At 49.1% G+C, this 26,255-nt stretch overlaps 1 protein-coding gene and 1 pseudogene across 1 annotated transcript in view; one reads left to right on the forward strand and one right to left on the reverse strand.

Moving 5' to 3' along the window:
• The window catches only part of LOC105492403 (transmembrane protein 38A), a 28,530-nt gene extending 3,778 nt beyond the window's left edge, over positions 1 to 24,752 (forward strand). The window contains exons 2-6 of the mRNA XM_011759490.2: positions 14,409 to 14,565; positions 14,822 to 15,006; positions 16,845 to 16,932; positions 20,714 to 20,831; positions 22,886 to 24,752. Of these exons, the coding sequence (XP_011757792.1) occupies positions 14,409 to 14,565; positions 14,822 to 15,006; positions 16,845 to 16,932; positions 20,714 to 20,831; positions 22,886 to 23,113 (776 nt within the window). The 3' untranslated portion in view covers positions 23,114 to 24,752. The remainder of the gene's footprint in view (positions 1 to 14,408; positions 14,566 to 14,821; positions 15,007 to 16,844; positions 16,933 to 20,713; positions 20,832 to 22,885) is intronic.
• On the reverse strand, positions 8,528 to 9,352 carry LOC139360430 (CDGSH iron-sulfur domain-containing protein 1 pseudogene; annotated as a pseudogene).
• Positions 24,753 to 26,255: the final 1,503 nt, after the last annotated feature.

A 26,255-nucleotide genomic window follows, 5' to 3' on the forward strand; every position in this document is an offset into this window, starting at 1 on the left:
GGTTGCGGTGAGTCGAGATTGTGCCATTGCACTCCAGCCTAGGCAACAAGAGTGAAACTCTGTCTCAATGAATAAATAAATATAAAAATACAAAATACAAAAATACTAGCCAGGCATGGTGGCATGTGCCTGTACTCCTAGCTACTAGGGAGGCTGAGGTCAGAGGATTACCTGAACCCTGCAAGGTGAAGGCTGCAGTGAGCCATGATCATGCCATTGCACTCCAGCCTGGGCAACAGAGTGAGACCCTGTCTCAAAAAAAAAGAAAAAAGAAAGAAACTAAACGTCTCTGAATCATGGGAGTCAGTTCTACCACTAGCACTGAGTAAATACCACACTGGTTATTTCACCACCATGAGCTTCAGTTTATTTGTCTGTGAAATGGGATCACTGGTAAGAGAACCCCTGACTCCCTTTCCTAGCTATTATAAAGATCTATTGAGAATTTTGTCAGGAATAAGGTCTAATGCATTTGTGAGGGGTGGTGATGTTTATTTGGAAGTCTATGGAGGAATGTATTACTTGGGATACTGGCATTTTCTGGATCAGGCTTGCTTGCTTTTCTTTTCTTTTCTTTTTTGAGATGAAATCTTGTTTTCTTGCCCAGGCTGGAGTGCAGTGGCACGATCTCAGCTCACTGCAACCTCCACCTCCCAGATTTAAGTGATTCTCCTGCCTTAACCTCCCAAGTACCTGGGATTACAGGCACCCGCCACAACACCCAGCTAATTTTTTGTTTTGTTTTGTCTTGTTTTTGGAGATGGAGTCTCGCTGTGTTGCCAGGCTGGAGTGCAGTGGCGCGATCTCGGCTCACTACAACCTCTTCCTCCCGGGTTCAAGCGATTCTCCTGCCTCAGCCTCCCGAGAAGCTGGGATTACACACATGCGCCACCACGCCCAGCTAATTTTTGTGTTTTTGGTAGAAATGCGGGTTCACCACGTTGGCCAAGATGGTCTCAATCTCTTCACTTCGTGATCTGATAGTCTCCATCTCTTGACCTTGTGATCCACCCACCTTGGCCTCCCAAAGTGCTGGGATTACAGGCGTCAGCCACTGCGCCCGGCCTCTTTTTTTTTTTTTTTTTTTTGTATTTTTAGTACAGATGAGTTTTCACCATGTTGGCCAGGGTGGTCTCGAATTCCTGAACTCAAGTTATTCACCCGCCTCAGCCTCCCAAAGTGCTGAGATTACAGGTGTAACCCACTGCTCCCAGCCAAATTAACTTTAAATTTTTTTTTTTTTGAGACAGGGTGTTGCTCTGTCTCCCAAGCTGGAGTGCAGTAGTGCAGTCGTAGCTCACTATGGCCTCCAACTCCTGGGCTCAAGCAATCCTCCCACCTCAGCTTCCCATGAGCAACTGTGCCTGGCTGGGTCCGGCTTTCTTGAGAATCCTGAGAAAGGATGAAGCTCAGAGTGTGGTCCTCAACTGAGCAGTGTCAATGTCACCTGGGAGCTGGTTAGAAATGCAGAGCCCCCACAGTGGCTCATGCCTATAATCCCAGCACTTTGGGAAGCCAAGGTGGCCGGATCACAAGGTCAGGAGTTCGAGACCAGCAGGGCCAACATAGTGAAACCCTGCCTCTACTAAAAATACAAAAACTAGCCAGGCATGGTGGCAGGCTCCTGTAATCCCAGCTACTTGGGAGGCTGAGAAAGGAGAATCGCTTGAACCCAGGAGGTGAAGGTTGCAGTGAGCCGAGATCATGCCACTGCACTCCAGCCTGGGCGACAGAGCGAGACTCCATCTCAAAAAAAAGAAAAGAAAAGAAAAAATACAAAAATTAGCCAGGCATGGTGGTGCACACCTGTAATCTCAGCTACTTGGGAGGCTGAGGCACAAGTATTGCTTGAACCCGAGAGGCAGAGGTTTGCATTGAGCCAAGATCTCGCCACTGCACTCCAGTCTGGGTGACAGAGTGAGACTCCGTCTCAAAAAAAAAAGAAAAAAAAAATCCGTTTGTCCTGATTGCTACCCCTCTTTCATTTAAATCAGAATTGTAGGCCAGACGTGGTGGCTCACACCTATAATCCCAGCATTTTGGGAGGCTGAGGCTGGCGGATCACCTGAGGTCAGGTGTTTGAGACCAGCGTGATTAACATGGTGAAACCCTGTCTCTACTAAAAATACAAAAATTAGCTGGGCATGGTGGCAGGTGCCTGTAGTCCTGGATACTTGGTAGGCTGAGGTGGGAGAATCGCTTGAACCCAGGAGGCGGAGGTTGCAGTCAGCAGAAATCATGCCATTGCACTCCAGCCTGGGTAACAGAGCAAGACTCCGTCTCAGAAAAATTAATTAATTAATTAATTAGTTAACTCAGAATCATGGGGCTGGAGGAGGTGGCTCACATCTGTAATCCCAGCACGTTGGGAGACCAAGGCAGGCAGATCGCTTGAAGCCAGGCGTTGGAGACCAGCCTGGCCAACACAGTCCCTGTCTCTACTAAAAATACAAAAATTAGCCAGGAGTGGTGGCACAAGCCTATAATCCCAGCTACTCTGGAGGCTGAGGCACGAGAATCGCTTGAACCTGGGAGGTGGAGGTTGCAGTGAGCCACGATAGTGCCACTGCACTCCAGCCTGGGCAACAGAGGCAGACTCCGTCTAAAAAAAATAATAATAATTAAAAAATTCAGAATTACTGGGGTTGGCACCAAGCATTGGTGTTTTATCAAGTTCCACAGATGAGAACTGGTTCCCTGCATCGGGGTATCCCAGCCTTGTGCTGGTGACAGGGCATTAGGTGCCCTGTGCATTTCAGGAGGTTTTGTAGTATCCTCCACCCTCTGAGGCTAGTAGCACCTCCACCCTGCCCTACACCATCCAATAATGACAACCAAAAATGCCCCAGACATTGCCAGTGTTCCTGGGGGCACAGTCTCTCCCAGCTGAGAACCATTGATCTGGTGCATAAATCTCAAACTCCCATGCCTCCAGGGGCAAGTCAGTTGATGTATACTACACAGAGCCTAGCCAGATGGGGACCGTCTGTCCCTAGGTGAGAACCAAGCAGGCACATCTCTACCTGGTTGGGGCTGGAACCCCCAGGACTGATTTTTCCTGTGTGTCTGTGTTGGCTGTTCAAACATTTCTCTTTCTTTTCCTTTTTTAAATTAATACACTTGGCCAGGCGTGGTGGCTCACACCTGTAATCCCAGCACTTTGGGAGAGCGAGGCAGGCGGATCACCTGAAGTCAGGAGTTCAAGACCAGCCTGGCCAATATGGAAAAACCCTGTCTCTACTAAAAATGCAAAATATTAGCCGGGCATGGTGACGGGCACCTGTAATCCCAGCTACTCGGGAGGCTGAGGCAGGAGAACCACTTGAACCTGGGAGGCAGAGGTTGCAGTGAGCCAAGATTGTGCCAGTGTGCTCCGGCCTGGGCGATAGAATGAGATTCTGTCTCAAAAAAAAAAAAAAAAAAAATGATGGGGGTTCTGCTGTGTTGCCCAGGGTGGTCTTGAACTCCTGGGCTCAGGAGATCCACCTGCCTTGGCTTCCCAAAGTGTTGAGATTACAGGCATGAGCCACTGCCCCTGGCCAACCACTGATCTTTCTACTATCTCCAGAGTTTTGCTTTTTCCAGAATATCCTGTGGTTGGAATCGTGCAGTATGTACCCCTTTCAGACTGGCTTCTTTCACTTAGAAATATGCATTTAAGGTTCCTCCATGTCTTTTCATGTCTTGATAGTTCACTGAATAATATTTCTTTTTTTCTTTTTCTTTCTTTTCTTTTTTTGAGACGGACTTTTGCTCATTACCCAGGCTGGAGTGCAATGGCGCGATCTTGGCTCACTGCAACCTCTGCCTCCCAGGTTCAAGTGATTCTCCTGCCTCAGCCTCCCAAGTAGCTAGGATTACAGGCACGTGCCACCACGCCTAGTATTTTGTATTTTTAGTAGAGACGGGGTTTCACCATGTTGGCCAGACCGGTCTCGAACTCCTGACCTCAGGTGATCCTCCCACCTTGGCCTCCCAAAGTACTTGGATTACAGGCGTGAGCCACCGCACCCGGCCAAATAATATTTCATAGTAAGGATGTTTCATGTTTTGTTTATCCACTCACTTCCTGCAGGACATCTTGGTTGCAGTTTTAACTTTTTAAAATTTTTTTGAGAAGGAGTCTCGCTCTGTCGCCAGGCTGAAGTGCAGTGATGTGATCTCGGCTCACTGCAACCTTCGGTTCACTGGTTCAAGCAATTCTCCTGCCTCAGCCTCCTGAGTAGCTGGGATTACAGGTGCCCGCCACCATGCCCAGCTAATTTTTGTGTTTTTAGTAGAAACAGGGTTTCACCATGTTGGCCAGGCTAGTCTTGAACTCCTGACCTCAAGTGATCCACACGCCTCGGCCTCCCAACGTGCTGGGATTACAGGTGTGAGCCACTACACCCAGACAAGTTTTAACATTTTTCATATGCTGTTAGGACCAAAGAAAACTTTTATTTGATTCCTGATTTGAGATCTCTGGTTTGAACTACAAGCTTTTTGAGGGCAAGAGGCTGTTGACCCCTGCTCCACCTTGTGAGGCAGAGGCTGCTATCTCTATTTTACAGGGGAGGAAACTGAGGCAGAATGCTGAGCTCAAAGGCTCAGGAGGAAAAGACTGGTCCTAGAGACACTGAGAGACTCAGTCAGTACCCCAGGCTTCATATACCTCCGACTAAATAGCACGGTGCTAGAGTGCCCTGGGGACCCTTCTAGCACCACCCAGCCATCTGCAAATGAGGCATTGACCCCTGGAGAGGGAAAGTCACAGAGTCCATTACAGACCAGACTTAGGGACCCAAAGCTTCTTCCTCTCTTTTGAGGCAGAGCTGATTTTTTCTGTTTTATTGACTTATTTTTTAATTTTTAATTTTTTTTTTTTGAGACGGAGTTTGCTCTTATTGCCCAGGTTGGAGTGCAGTAGTGCGATCTCGGCTCACCGCAACCTCCGCCTCCTGGGTTCAAGCGATTCTGCTACCTCAGCCTCCTGAGTAGCTGGGACTATAGGCATCTGCCACCATGCCCAGCTTATTTTAGTATTTTTAGTAGAGACAGGGTTTCACTATATTGGCCAGGCTGGTCTCGAACTCCTGACCTCATGATCCACCCGCCTCGGTCTCCCAAAGTGCTGAGATTACAGGCGTAAGCCACTGCACCTGGCCTGTTTTTGTTCTCTTTTCTTTTTTTTTTTTTGAAATGGAGTTTTGCCCTTATCGCCCAGGTTGGAGTGCAGTGGCATGATCTCGACTCACTGCAACTTCTACCTCCCAGGTTCAAGCGATACTCCTGCCTCAGCTGCCGGAGTAGCTGGGATTACAGGCATAAGCTACCATGCCCCGCTGAGGCAGAGCTGATTTTTAAAAAAATCCATCTACTGAAATTTCCACCCACAGGTACTTTCCATTTCCACACAGTTCCAGAAATACCTCTTGCGTCGTTGCTAGGCGCTAAGCATCTCTTTTTCACCCTCATAGTCAGCGTCTTTGGAAATGACTGATATAGATCTGGGGTGGTCACCTTGTCCAGGCTTTCCCAAGATGAGCATTGAAAGTCCCATGTCCAGCCGGGTGCAGGGGCTCACGCCTGTAATCCCAGCACTCTGGGAGGCCGAGGTAGGTGGATCACCTGAGGTCAGGAGTTCGAGACCAGCCTGGCCAACATGGAGAAATCTCATCTCTACTAAAAATACAAAAGTTAGCCGGGCCTAGTGGCGGGTGTCTGTAATCCCAGGTACTCGGGAAGCTGAGGCAGGAGAATCACTTGCACTCCAGCCTGGGCGACAGAGCAAGACCCCATCTCAAAAAAGAATAAAAGAAAGTCCAGCTGGGCGCAGTGGCTCACTCCTGTAATCCCAGCACTTTGGGAGGCCAAGGCGGGCGGATCACGAGGTCAGGAGATCAAGACCATCCTGGCTAACACGGTGAAACCCTGACCCTACTGAAAATACAAAAAATTAGCCGGGCATGGTGGCAGGCGCCTGTAGTCCCAGCTACTCGGGAGGCTGAGGCAGGAGAATGGCGTGAACCCGGGAGGCGGAGCTTGCAGTGAGCCGAGATCGCACCACTGCACTCCAGCCTGGGCAACAGAGTAAGACTCCATCTCAAAAAAAAAAAAAAAAAAAAAAAAAGTCCCATGTTCCAGGAAACCCCTGGGACCCAGGCAAAGGGGTATAGTTGGTCACCCTAGACAGCCTCCCCATTCTACACGTGGGCAAACTGAGGCCCAGGGAAGGGAGGGACTAGCCTAAGCTCACCCAGTGAGAGGGGAATGTGTTTGTGGCATGCGGCAGTTGAAAAACCTATTGACTTCATGGGACTGCCCCAAAACCCATCAAGAGAAACCAAGGAGTTTGGAAAGGGGAAAGGACCTAGACTTTGCTTTTTATTTTTATTTTTATTTATTTATTTATTTATTTATTTATTTTGAAGTGGAGTCTCGCTCTGTCACTCAGGCTGGAGTGCAATGGCACAATCTTGGGTCACTATAACTTCCGCCTTCTGGGTTCATGCCATTCTCCTGCCTCAGCCTCCTGAGTAGCTGAGATTATAGCCACCTGCCACCATACTCAGCTAATTTTTGTATTTTTAGTGGAGACAGGGTTTCACCATGTTGGCCAGGCTGGTCTCAAACTCAAACTCCTGACCTCAAGTGATCCACCTGCCTCAGCCTCCCAAAGTGCTGGGATTACAGGCATGAGCCACTGCGCCTGGCCGTCATCTTGGTCTTTTGACAGTGAAGCAAACTGAGGCTTGGCGGGGGGCAGGCAGTCACTTGTCCAAGGCCATGCCAGAGTGAGTGGCAGAGCCAGAAGCTAGGCATGTGACGACGTTTTGCCATATTGCCCAGGCTGGTCTTGAACTCTTGAGCTCAAGTGATCTGCTTGCCTCAGTCTCCCAAAGTGCTGGGATTACAGGCGTGAGCCACCGCGCCCAGCCGACATGTAACTTTTATAGCAGGGCACACACATGCTGCAAACATGGGCATCTGCCTGGCATATCATAACTCATGCAAACCCGAGGTCCCCACCCCCATTCCCCAACCTCAGTCCCTGGGATGATCCCAGAGGGCACAAGAAAGATCCTGGAAAGAATTCAGTCCCTGGGAGTTATTTTTAGATGCAGAGGTATCCATTTCTGCAAAACATGGGTGCCTCACCCGACCTGGCCTCTGCACAGGCCACCAGCTGCTCTGAGGGATTAACTCTCAACCAGTTGTGTTTTAAATAGACCCTAGGAGAGGAGCTGAAGCATTTTACCTCATACCCTAGGACCCTGGTCAATGTTGAGACGTAGGACAACCTTAAGTGCAGGGAGACGCTGCATTTTGGGCTCATAACTCCAGGGTGATATTAGAGGAGGGAAAAGCTCATTCCAGTCCTCAACAGAGTTAGACAAAGAAGCAATGTTCTGCTTTATTTTTTTAAAAAAAGAGATGTGGAAATAAAAAAGTGGCTTGTTCAAGATCACATGGTGAGTTGGTGGGGATATCGAGGAGAGGGGCAAGTGTATTGATTACTTACTGTAAAACAGGTGTGTCCAATCTTTTGGCTTCCCTGGGCCATGTTTGAAGAAAGAATTGTCTTGGGCCTCGCATAAAATACACTTACACTAACGATAGCTGATGAGCTTTAAAAAAAAAAATCACAAAAAAACTCATAATTTTTTTTTTTTTTTTTTTTTTTGAGGCAGAGTCTTGCTCTGTGGCTCAGGCTGGACCTTGGCTCGCTGCAACCTCCACCTCCTGAGTTCAAGAGATTCTCATGCCTCAGCCTCCCATATAGCTGAGATTACAGGTGCGCACCACCACGCCCAGCTAATTTTTGTATTTTTAGTAGAGACGGTTTGCTAGGCTGATCTCGAACTCCTGACCTCAAGTGATCCACCTGCCTTGGCCTCCTAAAGTGTTGGGATTACAGGCATGAGCCACTGAGCCCAGTCATAAGTGTATCATTTTGCAGCCCAACATTTTCACTCAGTGGTATGCTTATGGGGCTTGTCTTTGTTGATACACCTAAAACAGAGATTCTCAACCAGAAGGGATTTTGTTCCCGAGGATAAATTTGGCAATATCTGGAGACATTCTTGGTTGTCACAGCTGTGGGGGAGGGTGCCACTGTCATCTAGTAGGTGGAAGCCAGGGATGCTGCTTAACATGCTATAATGCCAGGATGCCCCCATAGCAAAACATGATCTGATCCCAAATGTCAATAGGGCTGAGGCTGGAAAACCCTAATCAAGGTCTAGTTCACTTTTCTTTTTTTTTTTTTCTTTCCTAGATTGTATTAAGAAATTAATATAGCTGAACCACATCATATTTAGTTTCTAGGTTAATATGAAAAGTCGATAATTTTTCTTTGAAACTTACAAGTACAATCTGCAAATACATAATTTTGAGAATAATTTAATATGTTGACTTCAAGATACAACTATATTCTATGTAAGATACAACTCTATATGTCAATATTTTTTTTTTTTTATCTTTTATTTTTGAGACGGAGTCTCGCTCTGTCGCCCAGGCTGGGGTGCAGTGGCCAGATCTCAGCTCACTGCAAGCTCCGCCTCCCGGGTTTATGCCATTCTCCTGCCTCAGCCTCCCGAGCAGCTGGGACTACAGGCGCCCGCCACCTCGCCCGGCTAGTTTTTTGTATTTTTTAGTAGAGACGGGGTTTCACCGTGTTAGCCAGGATGGTCTCGATCTCCTGACCTCGTGATCCGCCCGTCTCGGCCTCCCAAAGTGCTGGGATTACAGGCTTGAGCCACCGCACCTGGCCTATATGTCAATATTTTAAAGAAACGGATCCTTACAAGACCAAGATAACCCACAGGCCACGAGGTTGGTTTTTCCTTTTTTTTTTTTTTTGTTTAAACAAATGTGCACCACGATGTTTCAACAAGTAAGACAAATGCCATGAATGTGAAAGCTGCAGTTTGCAATATACCACATTTAGAACTCAGCAAAAGTGAATTAGACAGAGGTGGTAGTCATTCTAATTAAACAATCAGGTAACTTCACGACAAGCTGATTTGCAGCATCAAAAGTGTCCATTTAAGTTTCTTTTTTCTTGATGATCAGAGGGCCCACATTGTCTCCAGTCTCTTCGTTATGTTTTGTTCCCATCACAGAATGGGAACTTTTTGGACCTCCAACAACGGCAGTACACAGCTTTATCTCCTAAGTCCTCCATGTCAAAAGCATGTACTATCTTGGGGTTGTCTTTCTGGATGTGAAGGTTTATCATTGCTTTATTTCGATTATCTTTAACATAAAGTCTTTTGTAAGCTAGATAACCAATTGCAGCTGTCCCAGCAGCAATGGTAACTGCTGCGATCCATTCAACTCCTAGGCTGGAACTGGAAGTCAAACTCATGGCACCGTCGCTCACAAGGCATGTGCACTAGGATACTGAGCACAAACGGGTTCGCATGGCCGGCCAGACTTAAGGTGCTGGCGCCCTACTAAGGGCACCGACTCTACGCTGCTACCACGCCTAGTTCACTTTTATTTTTCTTCTTTTCTCTTTTTTTCTTTTCTTTTTCTTTCTTTTTTGTTTCTGAGATGGAGTCTCCCTCTGTCACCCAGGCTGGAGTACAGTGGCGCCATCTTGTCTCACTGCAACCTCCACCTCCCAGGTTCAAGTGATTCTCCTGCCTCAGCCTCCTGAGTAGCTGGGATTACAGGGACCATGCCCGGCTAATTTTTGTTTTTCTAGTTGAGACAGGGTTTCACCATGTTGGCCAGGCTGGTCTCGAACTCCTGACCTTGAGTGATCCGCCTGCCTTGGCCTCCCAAAGTGCTGGGTGAGCCACTGCACCCAGCCTAGTTCGCTTTGAAATAGCTACTATATGGCACTCCACATTTTGTGGCTTCCCACAGCTTTACTAAGAGACTGTAAATTTCACTTTTCTCCTGTTGCAACATTGCATCAGTGAAACATCTTCCTTCTCTATGTCTTTGTTTATGGCACTTGTTTCTTTGGGGTTAATAGCGAGGAGTGGAATTGCTGGGGTCCAGGGGATGCACTGCTTCATATTTCCCTAGTGTTGCCAAGTTGCCTCTAATATGGTTATGCCCACGGAGGCACTCACCTGGGTTTGTAGGAGAAACTCTGGCATTGATGATTATTTTCCCCTCTGTGGGGCTGACCAAGCTAAGAAGAAGGTAATTCTACAGAGTAGAGTGCACTACAGGTTTCTCAATTAAGAAATGGAACTGAGAAGGTCATTGTTGTTACAATGCCACCAGAAATGGCCAGGCCTGCTGGGGGCTCATACCTGTGATCCAAGCACTTTGGGAGGCCAAGGTGGGAGGATCATTTGAAGCCAGGAGTTTAAGAGCAGCCTGGGCCACACAACGAGATCCTATCTTTACCAAAAAAAAAAAAAAGTATAAAAATTGGCCAGGCGTGGTGGCACATGCCTTTACTCCTAGCTACCTGGGAGGCCCAAGCCCAGGACTTTGAGGCTGCAGTGAGTTATGATTGCATCACTGCACTCCAGCCTGGGTGACAGAGCGAGACGCTGTCTTAAAAAAAAAAAAAAAAAAGAAAAGAAAAAAAGGTGTCCAGGCCAGGCACTGTGGCTCACGCCTGTAATCCCGGCACTTTGGGAGGCCGAGGTGGGTGGATCACCTGAGATCAGGGGTTCAAGGCCAGCCTGGTCAACATGGAGAAACCCCTTCTCTACTAAAACTACAAAAATTAGCTGGGTGTGGTGGCAGGCGCCTGTAATCCCAGCTACTCAGGAGGCTGAGGCAGGAGAATGGTGTGAACCCGGGAGGCAGAGCTTGCAGTGAGCCGAGATTGTGCCACTGCACTCCAGCCTGGGCAACAGAGCAAGACTCCGTCTCAAACAAACAAACACAAAGAGAGATCACATTTTGTGACCTTGTTACCTCATGTCAACACTGACTGGAGTTTTCATTTTATTAGAGTAAGTCATATTAGGGGAATCGTTGGTTTTAGCTCTGGTCGTGTAATGTACAGAGTAGCTCTGCCTTACAACTTGATCATAAAGTCGTTCTCTTCAAAACGAAACTAGTTGGGAAAGACAGAATCAATATGATGAAAGAAGTGGTCATACCAGGAGACACCCAAGTTCTAACTCCAAGGTGTGGCCTTAAAAGATTATGAAGATATTAGCATAAAGATAGAACTATTTATAAAGATTATAAAGGCTTTACATGAATAATACAAGATGCAAGGATTTGATGAATAGACATTAATACTGTACCCCGAGTGTTGCATTTTCATGAACTTTTTTTTTTCCCCCCCGAGAGGGAGTCTCGCTATTGTCAGCCTGGGTGGGAGTGCAATGGCACGATCTCAGCTCACTGCAACCTCTGCTTCCTGGGTTCCAGCAATTCTCTTGACTCAGCCTCCCGAGTAGCTGAGATTAAAGGTGCCCACCACCATGCCCGGCTAATTTTTGTATTTTTAGTGGAGACAAGGGTTCACCATGTTGGCCAGGCTAGTCTTGAACTCCTGACCACAGGTGATCCACCTGCCTCGCCCTCCCAAAATGCTGGGATTACAGGTGTGAGCCACCATGCCCAGCCCTTTAAAAAAAAAAAAAAAAAAAAAAAAAAAAAAAGGCCAGCTATAGGACCCAAGGACTCAGAAATGGGTGTTTAAGCCCCCTTCTTTTTAATATGGAATTTTAAATTACTTTTTATCTTGGAAGAGCTTATGACTCACAAGAAGTTGCAAAAATGGTACAGAGAATTTGCAAATACCCTTTACCCAGCTTCCTCCAGTGACATGTTACATAACGATAGTGCATTATTAAAACCAGGAAATTGGCATTGGTACACTATCATTAACTCAACTGCAGACTTTATTTATTTATTATTTTTGAGACAGAGTCTCACTCTATCACCCAGGCTGGAGTGCAGTGGTGCGATCATGGCGTACTGCAGCCTCAAACTCTTGAGTTCAAGCAATCCTCCCACCTCAACCTCTTGAGTAGCTGGAATTACAGGTGCATGCCACCATGCCCAGCTAATTAAAAAAAAATTTTTTTGTAGAGATGGGGTCTCACTGTGTTGCCCAGGCTGGCCTCCCCTCCCTTCCCCTTCCCTCCCCTCTCAACAGGGTCTTGCTCTGGAGTGTAGTGGCGTGCTTATGACCCACTGCAGCCTCCACAACACCAGCTCAGGTGATCTTCCTACCTCAGCTTCCTGAGTAGCTGGGACTACAGGAGCATGCCACCACGCCCAGCTAATTTTTAAAATTTTTTGGAGAGATGGGGGTCTCACTATGTTGCCCATGTTGGTCTCAAACACCCAGGCTCAAGTGATCCACCTGGCTCAGCCTCCCAGAGTGTTGGGATTACAAGTGTGAGCCACCGTGCCCAGCCCGGAAACAAAATATTAATACATGCTACAATGGGGATGAAGTTTGAGGACATTATGCTCAATAAGCCACACAAAACAACAAAGTCTGTATGATTTCACTTATATGAGATGCCTAAAGTCATCAATTTCATAGAGACAGAAAGTAGAATGGTGGGTGCCAGGGGCTAGGTGACGTGAGTGTTTAATAGGTTTCAGTTTGGGAAGATGAAAGAGTTTTGGAGATGGTCGATGGTGATGATGGCAAAACAATGTGAGTATAATGCCATTGAACCACACACTTGGTCAGGTGCAGTGGCTCATGCCTGTAATCCCAGCACTTTGGGAGGCCGAGGTGGGCAGATCACAAGGTCAAGAGATCGAGACTATCGTGGCCAACATGGTGAAACCCCATCTTCACTAAAAATACAAAAATTAGCTGGGCGTGGTGGCGCATGCCTGTAATCCCAGCTACTCGGGAGGCTGAGGTAGGAGAATCACTTGAACCCGGGAGGAGGAGGTTGCAGTGAGCCGAGATCACGCCACTGTGCTCCAAACTGGGCAAAAGAGCGAGACTCTGTCTCAAAAAAAAAAAGAACTACACACTTAAAAATGTTTAAAATGGGCCAGCATGGTGTCTCATGTCTATAATCCCCACTCTTTGGGAAGCCAAACCAGGTGGGTGGCTTGAGCCCAGGAATTTGAGACCAGCCTGGGCAACATGGCGACACCCCATGTCTACTTTAAATATACAAAAAATTAGCCTGGCATGGTGGTGCGCGTGCCTGTAGTCCCAAATACTTTCGAGGCTGAGGTGGGAGGAGTGTCTGAGCCCAGGAAGTCAAGGCTGCAGTGAGTCATGATTGCACCACTGCACTCTAGCCTGGGTGATGGGAGTGAAACCCTGTCTCAAAAAAAAAGAAATTTTTTTTTTTTTTTTTTAAACAGCAGGGATAAGAATACCAGCATAAGTCTGGGTACGGTGACTCACGCCTGTAATCCCAGCACTTTGGGAGGCTGAGGTGGGAGGTTCACTTGAGTCTAAGAGTTAGAGACCACCTTAACCAACATGGTGAAACCCCTTCGCTACTAAAAAAACAAAAATTAGCCAGGCATCCTGGTGGGTGCCTGTGATCCCAGCTACTTGGGAGTCTGAGGCAGGAGAATCGCTTGAACCTGGGAGGCGGAAGTTGCAGTGAGCTGAGATTGCACCACTGCACTCCAGCCTGGTTGACAGAGTGAGACTCTGTCTCAAACAAACAAAAAAAGTTTAAAAAAAAAAAAAAAAGAATACCAGCATAAGCTCATAGGGATCTTCGGATCAGCTGAGGTCAGAATAGCCATTTCTTTTCTTTTCTTTCGTGTGTGTGCGTGCGTGTGTGTGTGTGTGTGTGTGTGTGTGTGTGTGTGTTTGTTTTAGATGGAGTCTTGCTCTGTTGCCCAGGCTGGAGTGCAGTGCAGTGGTGCAATCTCGGCTCACTGCAACCTCTACCTCCCGGGTTCAAGCGATTCTCCTGTCTCAGCCTCCTGAGTAGCTGGGATTACAGGCATGCACTACCGTTCCCGGCTAATTTTTGTATTTTTAGGGACGGGGTTTCACCATGTTAGCCAGGCTGGTCTTGAACTCCTGACCTCAAGTGATTTGCCCACCTTGGACTCCCAAAGTGCTGGGATTACAGGTGTGAGCCAGCACGCCGGGCCCAGAGTAGCAATTTCAAAGTACTCCCAGGTGCAAGCTGGCCCATCTCTCTAAGCCTCAGCCTCCTCAGGACAATTAGGAGACTCCTGTAATAATAAAGCCATCCCTTGGCTGGGGCACTGATGAGGATTTAATAAGTCCTAAATGTGAGCTAGTGTAATCATCATTGCCACCTCTCTGGACGTGGAGGAAAGGACTCCCACTCGGCTCTCTATTTTCTCTGTGCAACCTCAGGCATGTGTGCAGCCTCTCTGAACCTTGGTTCCTCCTCTGAAACTTACGAACTGCTCAGGGTTGGGTGGGCGGTCTGGATTAGGATAGGCTGACCGGAGCATATGGGAGGGAAGCCTGTCCTTGGCATGCTGGTGATGATGGGGGACACTCCTGTGCCTCCCAGGAGCGGTCGAGCTGTCCCGGCGCCACCCCGTCGCATCCTGGCTGTGCGCCATGCTGCATTGCTTCGGGAGCTACATCCTGGCTGACCTGCTCCTTGGGGAGCCACTGATCGATTACTTCAGCAACAACTCCAGCATCCTGCTGGCCTCAGCTGTCTGGTAAGCCGTGCTGGGCATGGAAGAGCAGAGCCAGGTGGGGGAAGGAACAACCTGGGCACCAGGGAGGAGAGAGGTTGGAGGAATTAGAACGCACCAGCAACAGCCCTCATGATGGCCCTGAACATGCTGCCCTCCATGCTCAGCTCTCGTCTAGGCTCAGCACGCTGGGGAGGGGGGTCTGACACAACCACAGCTCCCTACCCCAATCCTTCACAGTCTGCCCATCCCCTGGCACTCAGCGTTCTCTCCCCAAAAGGTACTTGATTTTCTTCTGCCCCCTGGACCTCTTCTACAAGTGTGTCTGCTTCCTGCCTGTGAAACTCATCTTCGTGGCCATGAAGGAGGTGGTGCGAGTCCGCAAGATCGCGGTGGGCATCCATCATGCCCATCACCACTACCACCACGGGTGGTTCGTCATGATTGCAACTGGGTGGGTCAAAGGTAAATAGGATGATGACAATGAAAAATCATCCCAGTGGAGAACTTTTGGTCCAGCGGTACTACGAGGCACGCCAGTTGGGAAAGCCATTGCTCCAGGCAAAGGGGTGTAAAGACGGGAGTAGGTGTTCAAACCTCCCTAAAGGTATCAGCCGATACCTTTAGGGTAAGTGGGAAGATTCTTCCAGAGATGTTATTGTCAGGGGTACCTAAGACAGTGATAATGACGATGAAAGCTAGCGTTGCCAGAGCAGCGTTTCTCACTTGCAGCCCTACTGACGTGGGGCTGGATCATTCTTTGTGGTGGGGGCTGCCCTGTGCATTGTAGGATGTTGAACAGCACCCCTGGCCTCTACCCACGAGATGCCAGTAGCACACTTGTCCCCAGCTGTGACAAAAGAAATTGTTTCCAGACATTGCTAAACACCTCCTACAGAGCAAAAATTGCTGCAGGTGAGAACCCCTTCTTCTCCAGAGCTCTAGCTATAGGAGCTCTTAACTTTTGGGGACCATGGCCCTTTTGCCAGTGAAACCTACAGACCATTTCGTATGAAGAAAATAGAGCTAGACATGGTGGTTCATGCCTGTAGTTCTAGCTATTCAGGAGGCTGCGGTGGAAGGATCACTTGAGCCTAGGAGTTCAAGGTTACAGTGAGCTATGATTTTGCCACTGCACTCCAACTGGGCAACAGAGCAAGAGTCTGTCTCTAAAAAATTAAAATTAAAAAATAAAGTAATAATGAAAATGTTACTAGAAATAAAGAACGTTTTATAATGATAAAAGGGTCAATCCACCAGGAAGGTGTAACAACTATAAACATATATGCACCTAGAAACAGAGCACCAAAATGCATAAAGCAAAAATGGACAGAAGTTCGGGGAGAAAGAGATAATTCAACATTATAAGTTGGAGAAGTGGGCCAAGGAATAACAGGGAAAGCAGGGAAAGAAGGCCTGAGCAAGTGCCAAAAACCACTGGGTACTTTATCCTCACTTCCTGCCCACCAGATATGGGTACCCACAGTGCCAAGGCCTAGAATCACCCTCCACTGACCCATGATGTCCTCAGTTATTCCTTGCTATGGGGGTCAACCTGTGCATTATACAATGGTGAGCCACCTCCCTGGCCTTGACTCACTAAACACCAGTAGTGCTCCCTCCCCAACTGTGACAACTCAAAGTGTTTCTCAACATTGCCAGATGCTTCCTTGGGGACAAAATGGCCCCAGATGCGATTGCCTGGTCCAGTAGTACATCTCAGGCACCCCAGTTGGTGCAGCAGTTCCTGGAGTGAATGTCCAAGTCTCTTTAACCAATACATTTAGGGTAAATGGAAAGATTCTTCCAGAAATTTAACCATTACCTCCATTTGAGTCTCCTTATTGTCTCTCCAGGAAGCTTTTACTACTGAGCAGATTCCCCAGGGGTATAGCATCTCCCCCAGAGGATGGGTGGCTTGAGAAAGATTGAGAACTTGGAGTCTTGAGGAGGAGAGAGACTGGGGGTGGGGGCTGCCTTGAAAGCCTCATGCACAGCTTGGGGTCCTGGATTAGGGGCATCAGGACAGACAAATCCAGATTGAAGACCTGCCTTGCAGGTGGGGACATAACTGATTCCTTTAGGCGACTTTTGCTCTGAATTTGCCATATGACCCTCAGCAAGGCTGTTGTCCTCTCTGAGCCTCAGTTTCCCCACCTGCAGCTGATGATCATACACCCCCAGGCTCAGTGTCCCTCTAGAGAAGACCCCGGGAGTGGAGAGACTGCTTCCTTGGGAATTCTAACAAGAGGAAAAGGAGACCTGGGGGTGGCGGGCTTGTTCAGAAGCACCCTGTCCTGTAGGTTCTGGTGTCGCCCTCATGTCCAACTTTGAGCAGCTGCTCCGAGGGGTCTGGAAGCCAGAGACCAACGAGATCCTGCACATGTCTTTGTAAGTATCCCCCTCCACCTCTGCCTCCATCTCTCCTGTATGCCTGGGTGCCTGACCCTGAGTTGGATGCTGCTGATAACTTAGAGAGGCCTCAACCCTTGACTCTGCCTTTCAGGAGCTTTCAGAGGCTATGACTGGGGAAGCTCAAAGCAGTGCCATAGCTCTGCTTGGTGTGGAGGTTGGGGAGGGTAAGCTGCAGGAAGGAGGCAATACCTGATTGGGGTTTTGAAGGGTGAGCAGGAGTTCACTGGCCAAGAAGGAACCTCCCAACAGAGGCAGCATCTCTGCCAACTGTCAAATCACAGAAGAGCAGCAATGCTGCTGGGTGTGCAGGGTCAGGGTACAGGGTATGCATGGGGTATGGAGTGTGCATTGGGAGCATATCTGGAGCTAAGTGGACAAGGCCAGGTAGCAGCATCCAAGACCCAATGCAGGATCCCATGTTGCATTTAGCTTAATGCTTTTTTCTTTTTTTTGAGACAGAGTCTTTCTCTGTCTCCCTGGCTTGAGTATACTGGCGTGATCTCGGCTCACTGCAATCTCCACCTCCCAGGTTCAAGAGATTCTCATGCCTCGGCCTCCCGAGTACCTGGGATTACAGGCATGCACCACCATGCCCAGCTAATTTTTGTATTTTGAGTAGAGATGGGGTTTCACTATGTTGGTCAGGCTGGTCTGGAACTCCTGACCTCAAGTGATCTGCCCATCTCAGCCTCCCAAAGTGCTAGGATTACAGGCATGAGCTACCCTGCCCCGGTCAGTTTAGTGCATTTTTAAAAGACCTTGTTGGGGGACTGGGCGTGGTGGCTCACACATATAATCCCTGCACTTTGGGAGGCCAAGGGTGGAGGATTGCTTGAGCCCAGGAGTTCAAGACCAGCCTGGGCAACATAGTGAGACCTCTTCTCTAAAGAAAAAAAGGTTATATTAGCTAGGCATGGTGGGATGCACTTGTGGTCCTAGCTACTCAGGAGACTGAAGCAGGAGGATTACTTGAGCCCAGGAGTTCGAGGCTTCAGTAAACTAGGATCATGCCACTGTACTCCAGCTTGGGTAGCAGAGCAAGACCTTGTCTCAAAAAAAAAAAAAAAGGAATCATGCATATAAATCACGTGGCCCTGGAACCTGGTGAGTGCTTTGGAAATATTAGGTAGAATTATCATCATTAGTCCGGGCATGGTGGCTCACGCCTGTAATCCCAGCACTTTGGGAGGCTGAGGTGGGGGGATCACCTGAGGTTGGGGTTTGAGACCAGCCTGACCAACATGGAGAAACCCCGTCACTACTAAAAGTACAAAATTAGCCGGGTATGGTGGCGCATGCCTGTAATCCCAGCCACTCGGGAGGCTGAGGCAGGAGAATGGCTTGAACCCAGGAGGCAGAGGTTGCAGTGAGCCGAGATTGCACTATTGCACTCCAGCCTGGGCAACAAGAGCGAAATTCCATCTCAAAAAAAAAAAATACAAAAATTAGCTGGGTGTGGTGGTGTGCATCTGTAGTCCCAGGTACTTGGGAGGATGAGTCAGGGAATCGCTTGAACCTGGGAGGCGGAGGTTGCTATGATCCGAGATCGTGCCACTGTACTTCAGCCTGGGCAACAGAGCAAGACTCCATCTCAAAAAAAAAAAAAAAAAAAAGAAAGAAAGAAACAAAGAATTATTAAATACGTGCAGTGAAGCTGGGCATGGTGGCTCACCCCTATAATCCCAGCTACTCAGGAAGCTGAGGTAGGAGGATTTCTTGAAACCAGGAATTCAAGACCAGCCTGGGCAACATTACAACAACCCATCTCTAAAAAAAAAAAAGAAAAGAAAAAATTAGCGAGGTGTGGTGGTGCGTGCGTGTAGTCCCAGCTACTCAGGATGCTGAGGCAGGAAGATTGCTTGATCTCAGAAGGTTGAGGCTGGAGTGAGCTGTGATCACCCAAGTGCACTCCAGCCTGGGCAACAGAGCAAGAACTTGTCTCAAAAAAAAAAAAAAAAAAAAAAAAAAAAGCAACGAGAGGCAGACATCAGGAATAGAAGTCACAGGTCTGTCTCTTTTGCAACAAATAAAAACATCTTAAACCTATTTTGCCAGGAAAAAAATAAAAGTTAAGGAAAACTCTGCATGTTGTAATCACATTTTCTGGGGGAATGAGCTGATGAGGGATCTCCAAGATCATCCTGATGTTCCATGATTTGCTAGAAGGACTCAGAGAACTTAGCAAAGCCATTAAATTCAGGGTTATGATTTGTTACAGTGACAAGATATAGAATAAAATCAGCAGAGGCAGCTCACACCTGTAATCCCAGCACTGTGGGAGGCCGAAATAGGAGGATTGTTCAAGGCCAGGAGTTCAAGACCAGCCTATGCAACATAGCAAGACTCCATCTCTACAAAAAAAAAAAAAAAAAACACTTAAAAATTAAGCAGGCACAGTGGCATATAACTCTAGTCCTAGCAACTTGAGGGACTGAGGTGGGAGAATCACTTGCGCCTCAGAGTTTGAAGTAACAATGAGCCATGATTAGACCTCTGCACTCTAGCCTGGGTGACAGAGCGAGACCCTGTCTCTATAAATAAATAAATAAAGTCAGCAGGGGTTGGCTGGGTGCATAGCTCACACCTGTAATCCCAGCACTTTGGGAGGCTGAGGCAGGTGGATCACTTGAGGTCAGGAGTTCAAAACCAGCCTGGCCAACATGGAGAAACCCATCTCCAGTAAAAATACAAAAATCAGCTGGCGTGGTGGCAGGCACCTGTAATCCCAGGTATTTGGGAGGCTGAGGCAGGAGAATCACTTGAACCCAGGAGGTGGAGGTTGCAGGGAGCTGAGATCATAGCACTGCATTCCAGCCTGGGTGACAGAGTGAGACTCTGACTCATACACAAATGAGAAATCAGCAGGGGCAAAATGTGCATGAGGCAGAGTACAGGAGAGAAAAGGTGCAAACATCCAGTTTTCCTCTCCCAGTGGAATCATGTGGACAGGGCTTGATTCTCCCAGCAGCAATGTGTGACAACATGCATGGTGTACTGCCAACCAGGGAAACTCTTCTGAGCCTAGGTATCCAGGGTTTTTATTGTGGCTCAGACCTAGCTAACCACCTGTGTGGCTGACCTCAGTCTTCAGCCCCTCTAGAGGTCCAGCTGATGCTGCATGGCCCAAGACCCCCACCATAAATTATACTGTTACTACCTGGTGTGGCCCAAGACCCTCAGGCAAACAAAGACAGTCTTATCAAGGCAGGATACTCCAAGGGCTTAGAGGGCATATTCCAGGAGCTGGACGAAGGCCAGACCTTTCCTTGGACCAGGTTAACCCATCATGCATAGGATGATACCACCTCACCCTCCCAACTTACAATCAGGAGAAGCTGTGGCTGGGCGCAATGGCTCACACCTATAATCCCAGCACTTTGGGAGGCCGAGCAGATCACTTGAGGCCAGGAGTTCAAGACCAGCCTGGCCAACATGGTGAAACCCTGTCTCTACTAAAAATACAAAATACTGAAAATACAAAAATTAGCCAGGCATGGTGGCATATGCCTGTAATCCCAGCTACCTGGGAGGCTGAGGTGGGAGAAACATTTGAAACCAGGAGGCGGAGGTTGCAGTGAGCCGAGATTGCACCACTGCACTCCAGCCTGGGCAACAGAGTGAGACTCCATTTCAAAAGGAAAAGAAAAGAGAGAAGCTGGGATGGGAGCTGGTGCCAGGGCAGGGGGTTGTCTGGGCCAGAGTTACAAAGACTTGAGCCATGCAGGCACCTCCCGGTAATGACAGCTGCTCCCTCCAGCCCTACCAAGGCCAGCCTGTATGGAGCCATCCTCTTCACCCTCCAGCAGACCCGCTGGCTCCCAGTGTCCAAAGCCAGTCTCATCTTCATCTTCACCATGTTCATGGTGTCCTGTAAGGTAAGCCTTTCTCTTCCTGCAGCGTTCTTGCCTTGACCAATGCCACCCTGTCACCTCCAGGCTGGAAGTGGGGAAATTGGACACTCCCAGCCTTATGTGGCTGGGACAGGGCAGCCCAGAGAGGGGAGATGCTTGCCAGTAGGTCGCTGGGAAGAGTCTTTAAAAAGGCAGTGTCTGGCCGGGCGCGGTGGCTCACGCCTGTAATCCCAGCACTTTGGGAGGCCGAGGCGGGCGGATCACAAGGTCAGGAGATCGAGACCACGGTGAAACCCCGTCTCTACTAAAAATACAAAAAATTAGCCGGGCGCGGTGGCGGGCGCCTGTAGTCCCAGCTACTCGGGAGGCTGAGGCAGGAGAATGGCGTAAACCCAGGAGGCGGAGCTTGCAGTGAGCCGAGATCGCGCCACTGCACTCCAGCCTGGGCGACAGAGCGAGACTCCGTCTCAAAAAAAAAAAAAAAAAAAAAAAAAAAAAAGGCAGTGTCCAGCAGCCAGGACACAGGTAAGGGGAACAGGCCTTCTGTGCAAAGGGCCCAGCTTGAACCAAGGTCAAGGTGGGCCCAGTCCCTTGGGTACAGAGACCAGAGGGACAAGAAGCTGAAATGGCAGCATCAGGGAGCCGGGAACTCATTTGGACCAGGAATAGTTCTAGTCTGACAGTTGTGCCTTGAGCTGACATCACCCCACCCAGGAGGGGTCTTCAGGGGCTGGACTCTCTCCCTCTGCATGAAGACCTCAGCTCGGGGCTGTGTCTTCCCTGGGCGAGGACTGCAGGGCTGTCAAAAGGAAGTAAGCACGAGTCTCCCTGCATTAGGGGAGAAGGGAGAGGCAAGCAGAAGGCTGGGATCCTGTTCTGCTATGTTTGTAGCTCCAACCCAGGCCCAATGTCTTAGTCCATTCAGGCTGCTGTATAACAGAATGCAGTGCCATAGACTGTGTGGCTTAGAAACAACAGAAATTTATTCTTTGGCCGGGCATGGGGGCTCACACCTGCAATCCCAGCACTTCAGGAGGCCAAGGTAGGCAGATCACTTGAGGCCAGGAGTTCAAGACCAGCCTGGGCAACATGGCAAAACCCCATCTCTCCTAAAAACACAAAAATTAGCCAGGCATGGTGGTGCATGCTTGTAATCCCAGCTACTTGGGAGGCTGAGGCAGGAGAACTGCTTGAACCCGGGAGGTGGACTTTGCAGTGAGCCAAGATCATACCACCGCACTCCAGCCTGGGCAACAGAGTGAGACTCTGTCTCAAAAACAAACATATAGACAAACAAAACACAAATGCAAAAATTAACCAGGCATGGTGGCGCATGCCTGTAATCCCAGCTACTTGGATGACTGAGGCATGAGAATTGCTTGAACCCAGGAGGCGGAGGCTGCAGTGACCTGAGATCATGCCATTGCACTCCAGTTTGGGCAACAGAGTGAGACCCTGTCTCCAAAAAAAGGAAAAGGAAGAAATGTATTTCTTACAGTTCTGGAGGCTGGGAAGTCCAAGATCAGGGTACTAGCCTGGTCGGGTTCTGGTGAGGACCCTCTTTCCTGGTTGCAGACAGGCAACATCTCACTGTGTCCTCACGTAGTGGAAGGGACTGGTTAGCTCTCCTGGACCTCTTTATAAGCGCACTAATATCATTCCTGAAGCCTCCACCCTCATGATCCAATCACCCCTCCAAAGGCCTCACCTCTTAATATCATCACCTTGGTGATAGGTTTCAACATATGAATTTGGGAGGACACAGACCTGCACTTAGCACAGCTTTTCTCTGAGCCCAGGTGTCATGGGGAATTCTGGGGGGATGGGTGACCAGCAGTTCCAGTGTGCTTGGAACTTTCCAGGGGTCAACACTTGAAGTCTGGCATCCTGGGAAACCTGGGATGGTTGCCTATCATCCTGGGGGTGCATGCAGCCAGAGGGTTGGGTCGGGGCTACCTCCAACCTTGACTTTGATGACGCTCTCTCCCCTCTTCTCCCTACCCTGCCATCCCCTACTTTTCTTTCCACCTTGGTCTCCCTCTGTCTCTCTTGCTGTCCCCCTGGCCACCCCACCTCAGGTGTTTCTGACGGCCACCCACTCACACACCTCCCCCTTTGATGCCCTGGAGGGGTACATCTGCCCTGTGCTGTTTGGTTCGGCCTGCGGGGGTGACCATCACCATGACAACCACGGTGGGTCCCACGGCGGTGGTGGGCCAGGAGCTCAGCATTCGGCCATGCCTGCCAAGTCCAAGGAGGAGTTGAGCGAGGGCTCCAGGAAGAAGAAGACCAAGAAGGCGGATTAGGGGGTGGCCCAAGGGGCACCGGAGAGAGGACCCGGACCCAGGACCCTCTGAGCTGGGAGGCTTCCTGCGCTCAAATCTATCCTTCCCTGGCCTTGACTTCCCCATCTGCACATCAGGGTCATTGGCTCACCCTCCAGGGCTGATGTGAGGGTTGAGATCTGGGGATGAGGATGAAGAACTTTTGTAGAAATCGGGGTTCCCTCTTTCTTTCTGCCAGGACCCCATAGAGTCACAGGTTTTGGAGGGGTTCACGGAATCCTGGCAGCAGCTCCAGCCAAGAATATCACTGGTTGGCACTTATATTCTTAGTTCTATTTTTCCTTCTTTAAAATTGCATCTTGACTGGGTGCAGTGGCTCATGCCTATAATCCTAGCGCTTTGGGAGGCCGAGGTGGGCGGGTCACCTGAGGTCAGAAGTTCAGGACCAGCCTGGCCAACATGGTGAAACCCCATCTCTACTAAAAATACAAAAATCAGCCAGGCGCGATGGTGCACGCCTGTAATCCCAGCTACTTGGGAGGCTGAGGCAGGAAAATCATGTGAATCCGGGAGGTGGAGGTTGCAGTGAGCCAAGATCTTCCCACTGCACTCCAGCCTGGGCAATAGAGCAAGACCCTGTCTCAAAAAAAAAAAAATTGCATATTGACTCCTGAAGAACTTCAAGCCATATTGTGATCCATTCATTTGATGGACATTTTTTAAGTACCTATGAGCCAGGTGCTGCCGTTTCAAAGTCTCTTCTTACCCACGCTTCTCAGTGGCTAGACCTTTTCCCGTACCCAGAAAGTCCCGACTCTTGCTGGGTGTCCCTGGACAAGTTGCCTTCCTCCTCTGAGCTTGGCGCTGCCCATCTGTATAGTGACGACCCTTGGCCCCCTCACTGTACGGAAGGGCTGATGTGAAGCTGCGGTTGAAAAAGGCTCACATGCTCCTGAGCCTCATGCAGTCAGGAGGGGAGAACAGGACGGTTGGAAATTATGATTGCAAATGGCTTTGCATTTTAGATCATTCGTGTGTGTGGATCAGGGAAACACAAGTTCCCTGGCACAAAGGAAGCCCTCGGTAGACACGTCTAGGGCAGGCTTGAGAGATCAGATGGTGTGAAAGGCTTGTGATCTGTTCGTCTCAGGCTCCCCCTAAACCAAGGAAATGGAGCCAGCTGGATGGGGTTCCACGATCCAGCTCTACTGAGGGGCTGTGAGTGTGCACAGTTGGGACTTGGAAGTATCAGGTCTCCCTCAGGCTGGAGTCCGTTGTCACTCATTCAGCCATTGAACAAACATACGGATGCTTCCCTGCTCTGTGCTCAGCCTTGTGCTGCTGCTGGGCGGGCCAGGAACCTGCTTCGGTGTGAGCGAGGTGGATGATATTATAGCTGCAGGGTCCTTCCTGGCCACCCTCGTCTCAGCCTAGGTCACCAGGATGTCTGAGGGGGGTGGGTACATGGGACAGGCATGGCCAGTCTCAGGTGAGGTTTGGGCCCAGACCTCGTTGGAGTCCCAGATGTTGCCAGGCTGTTGGAAAAGTGCCTTGTTCCTGTGACGCCTGGGAGTTAGGTGGGTCCTGGGGAGGTTTCATCCTCTTGCTTGTCCACCTCAGCTCGGCGTGGAGGAGCAGCCAATAAATCATTGTGAATGAACCCTCATGGCTTGTCTGATTTATGCCTGGGATTTTGTTTTTTGTTTTCGGTTGAGACAGAGTCTCACTCTGTTGCCCAGGCTGGAGTGCAGTGGCGTGATCTCGGCTCACTGCAACCTCCACCTCCCGGGTTCAAGCAATTCTCCTGCCTCAGCCTCCCGAGTAGCTGGGATAACAGGCGCCCGCCACCACGCCCGGCTAATTTTTGTATTTTTAGTAAAGGCGGGGTTTCAGCATGTTGCCATGCTGGTCTTGAACTCCTGACCTCCAATGATCCACCCACCTCGGCCTCCCAAAGTGCTGGGATTACAGGCATGAACCACCAAGCCCGGCCACATGCCTGGGATTTTGGCCTCAAGATGTGGGGATGGCTGGGCATGGTGGCTGATCCCTCTAATCCCAGAACTTTGGAGGGCCGAAGCGAGTAGAGCACCTGAGGTCAGGAGTTCGAGACCAGCCTGGGCAACATGGTGAAACCCCACCTCTACTAAAACTACAAAAATTAGCCAGGCGTGGTGGCGGGTGTCTGTAATCCCAGCTACTCAGGAGGCTGAGGCAGGAGAATCGCTTGAACCCGGGAGGCGGTGGTTGCAGCGAGCCGAGATTGTGCCATTGCACTCCAGCCTGGACAACAAGAGCGAAACTCATTCTTTAAAAAAAAAAAAAAAAAAAAAAAAAGACTGTATGCATCCATTATATGAAATCCTAGGAAAAGCAAACTAATGTATAATAACAGAAAGCTGATCAATGGGTGCTTGGTGAAAGGTGGGTAGGGTGGGGTGGGCAGGAGGGATTTTGAAGGGGCAAAGGGACATGGGTGATGAATCTGTTAATTGCTTTGACTGTGCTAGTTTCTCGGGTCTATACACATGTCAGAACCTATTACATTGTACATTGCAAATATACATAGTACATCATTTGTCAGTGATGCCTCAGTAAAGCTGAGAAAAAGAACCCTTCAATTATAAGGGAAAAAGCCTGAGCTTGGTGGCTCGCACCTGTAATCCCAGCACTTTGGGAGGCTGAGGCAGGAGGATCACTGGAGCCCAGGAGTTGGTGATCAGCCTGCACAACATAGTGAGACTCCATCTCTACAAAAAATTTTTAAAAATTAGTTGGGTGTGGAGACTCGTGCCTGTAGAACCAGCCACTCTGGAGGCTGAGTGGGGAGAATCACTTGAGCCCAGGAGGTTGAGGCTGCAGCGAGCTAAGATTGGGCCACTGCACTTCAGCCTGGGTGGAACAGTGAGACCCTGTCAGAGAGAAAGAGAGAGAGAGAGAGAGTGAGGAAGAGAGAGAGAGAGCGAGGAAGAGAGAGAGAGAGAGACAGAAAGAAAGGAAGGAAAGAAATAAAAGAAAGAAGGAAGGAAGGAAGGAAGAAAGAAAGAGAAAGAAAGAAAGAAAGAGAAAGAAAGAAAGAAAAAGAAAGAAAGAAAGAAAGAAAAGAAAGAAAGAAGAAAGAAAGAAAGAAAAAGAAAGAAAGAAAGAAAGAAGAGAGAGAGAG

The sequence above is a fragment of the Macaca nemestrina genome, chromosome 20 (genome assembly GCF_043159975.1).
Source record: "Macaca nemestrina isolate mMacNem1 chromosome 20, mMacNem.hap1, whole genome shotgun sequence".
Taxonomy (NCBI): domain Eukaryota; kingdom Metazoa; phylum Chordata; class Mammalia; order Primates; family Cercopithecidae; genus Macaca; species Macaca nemestrina.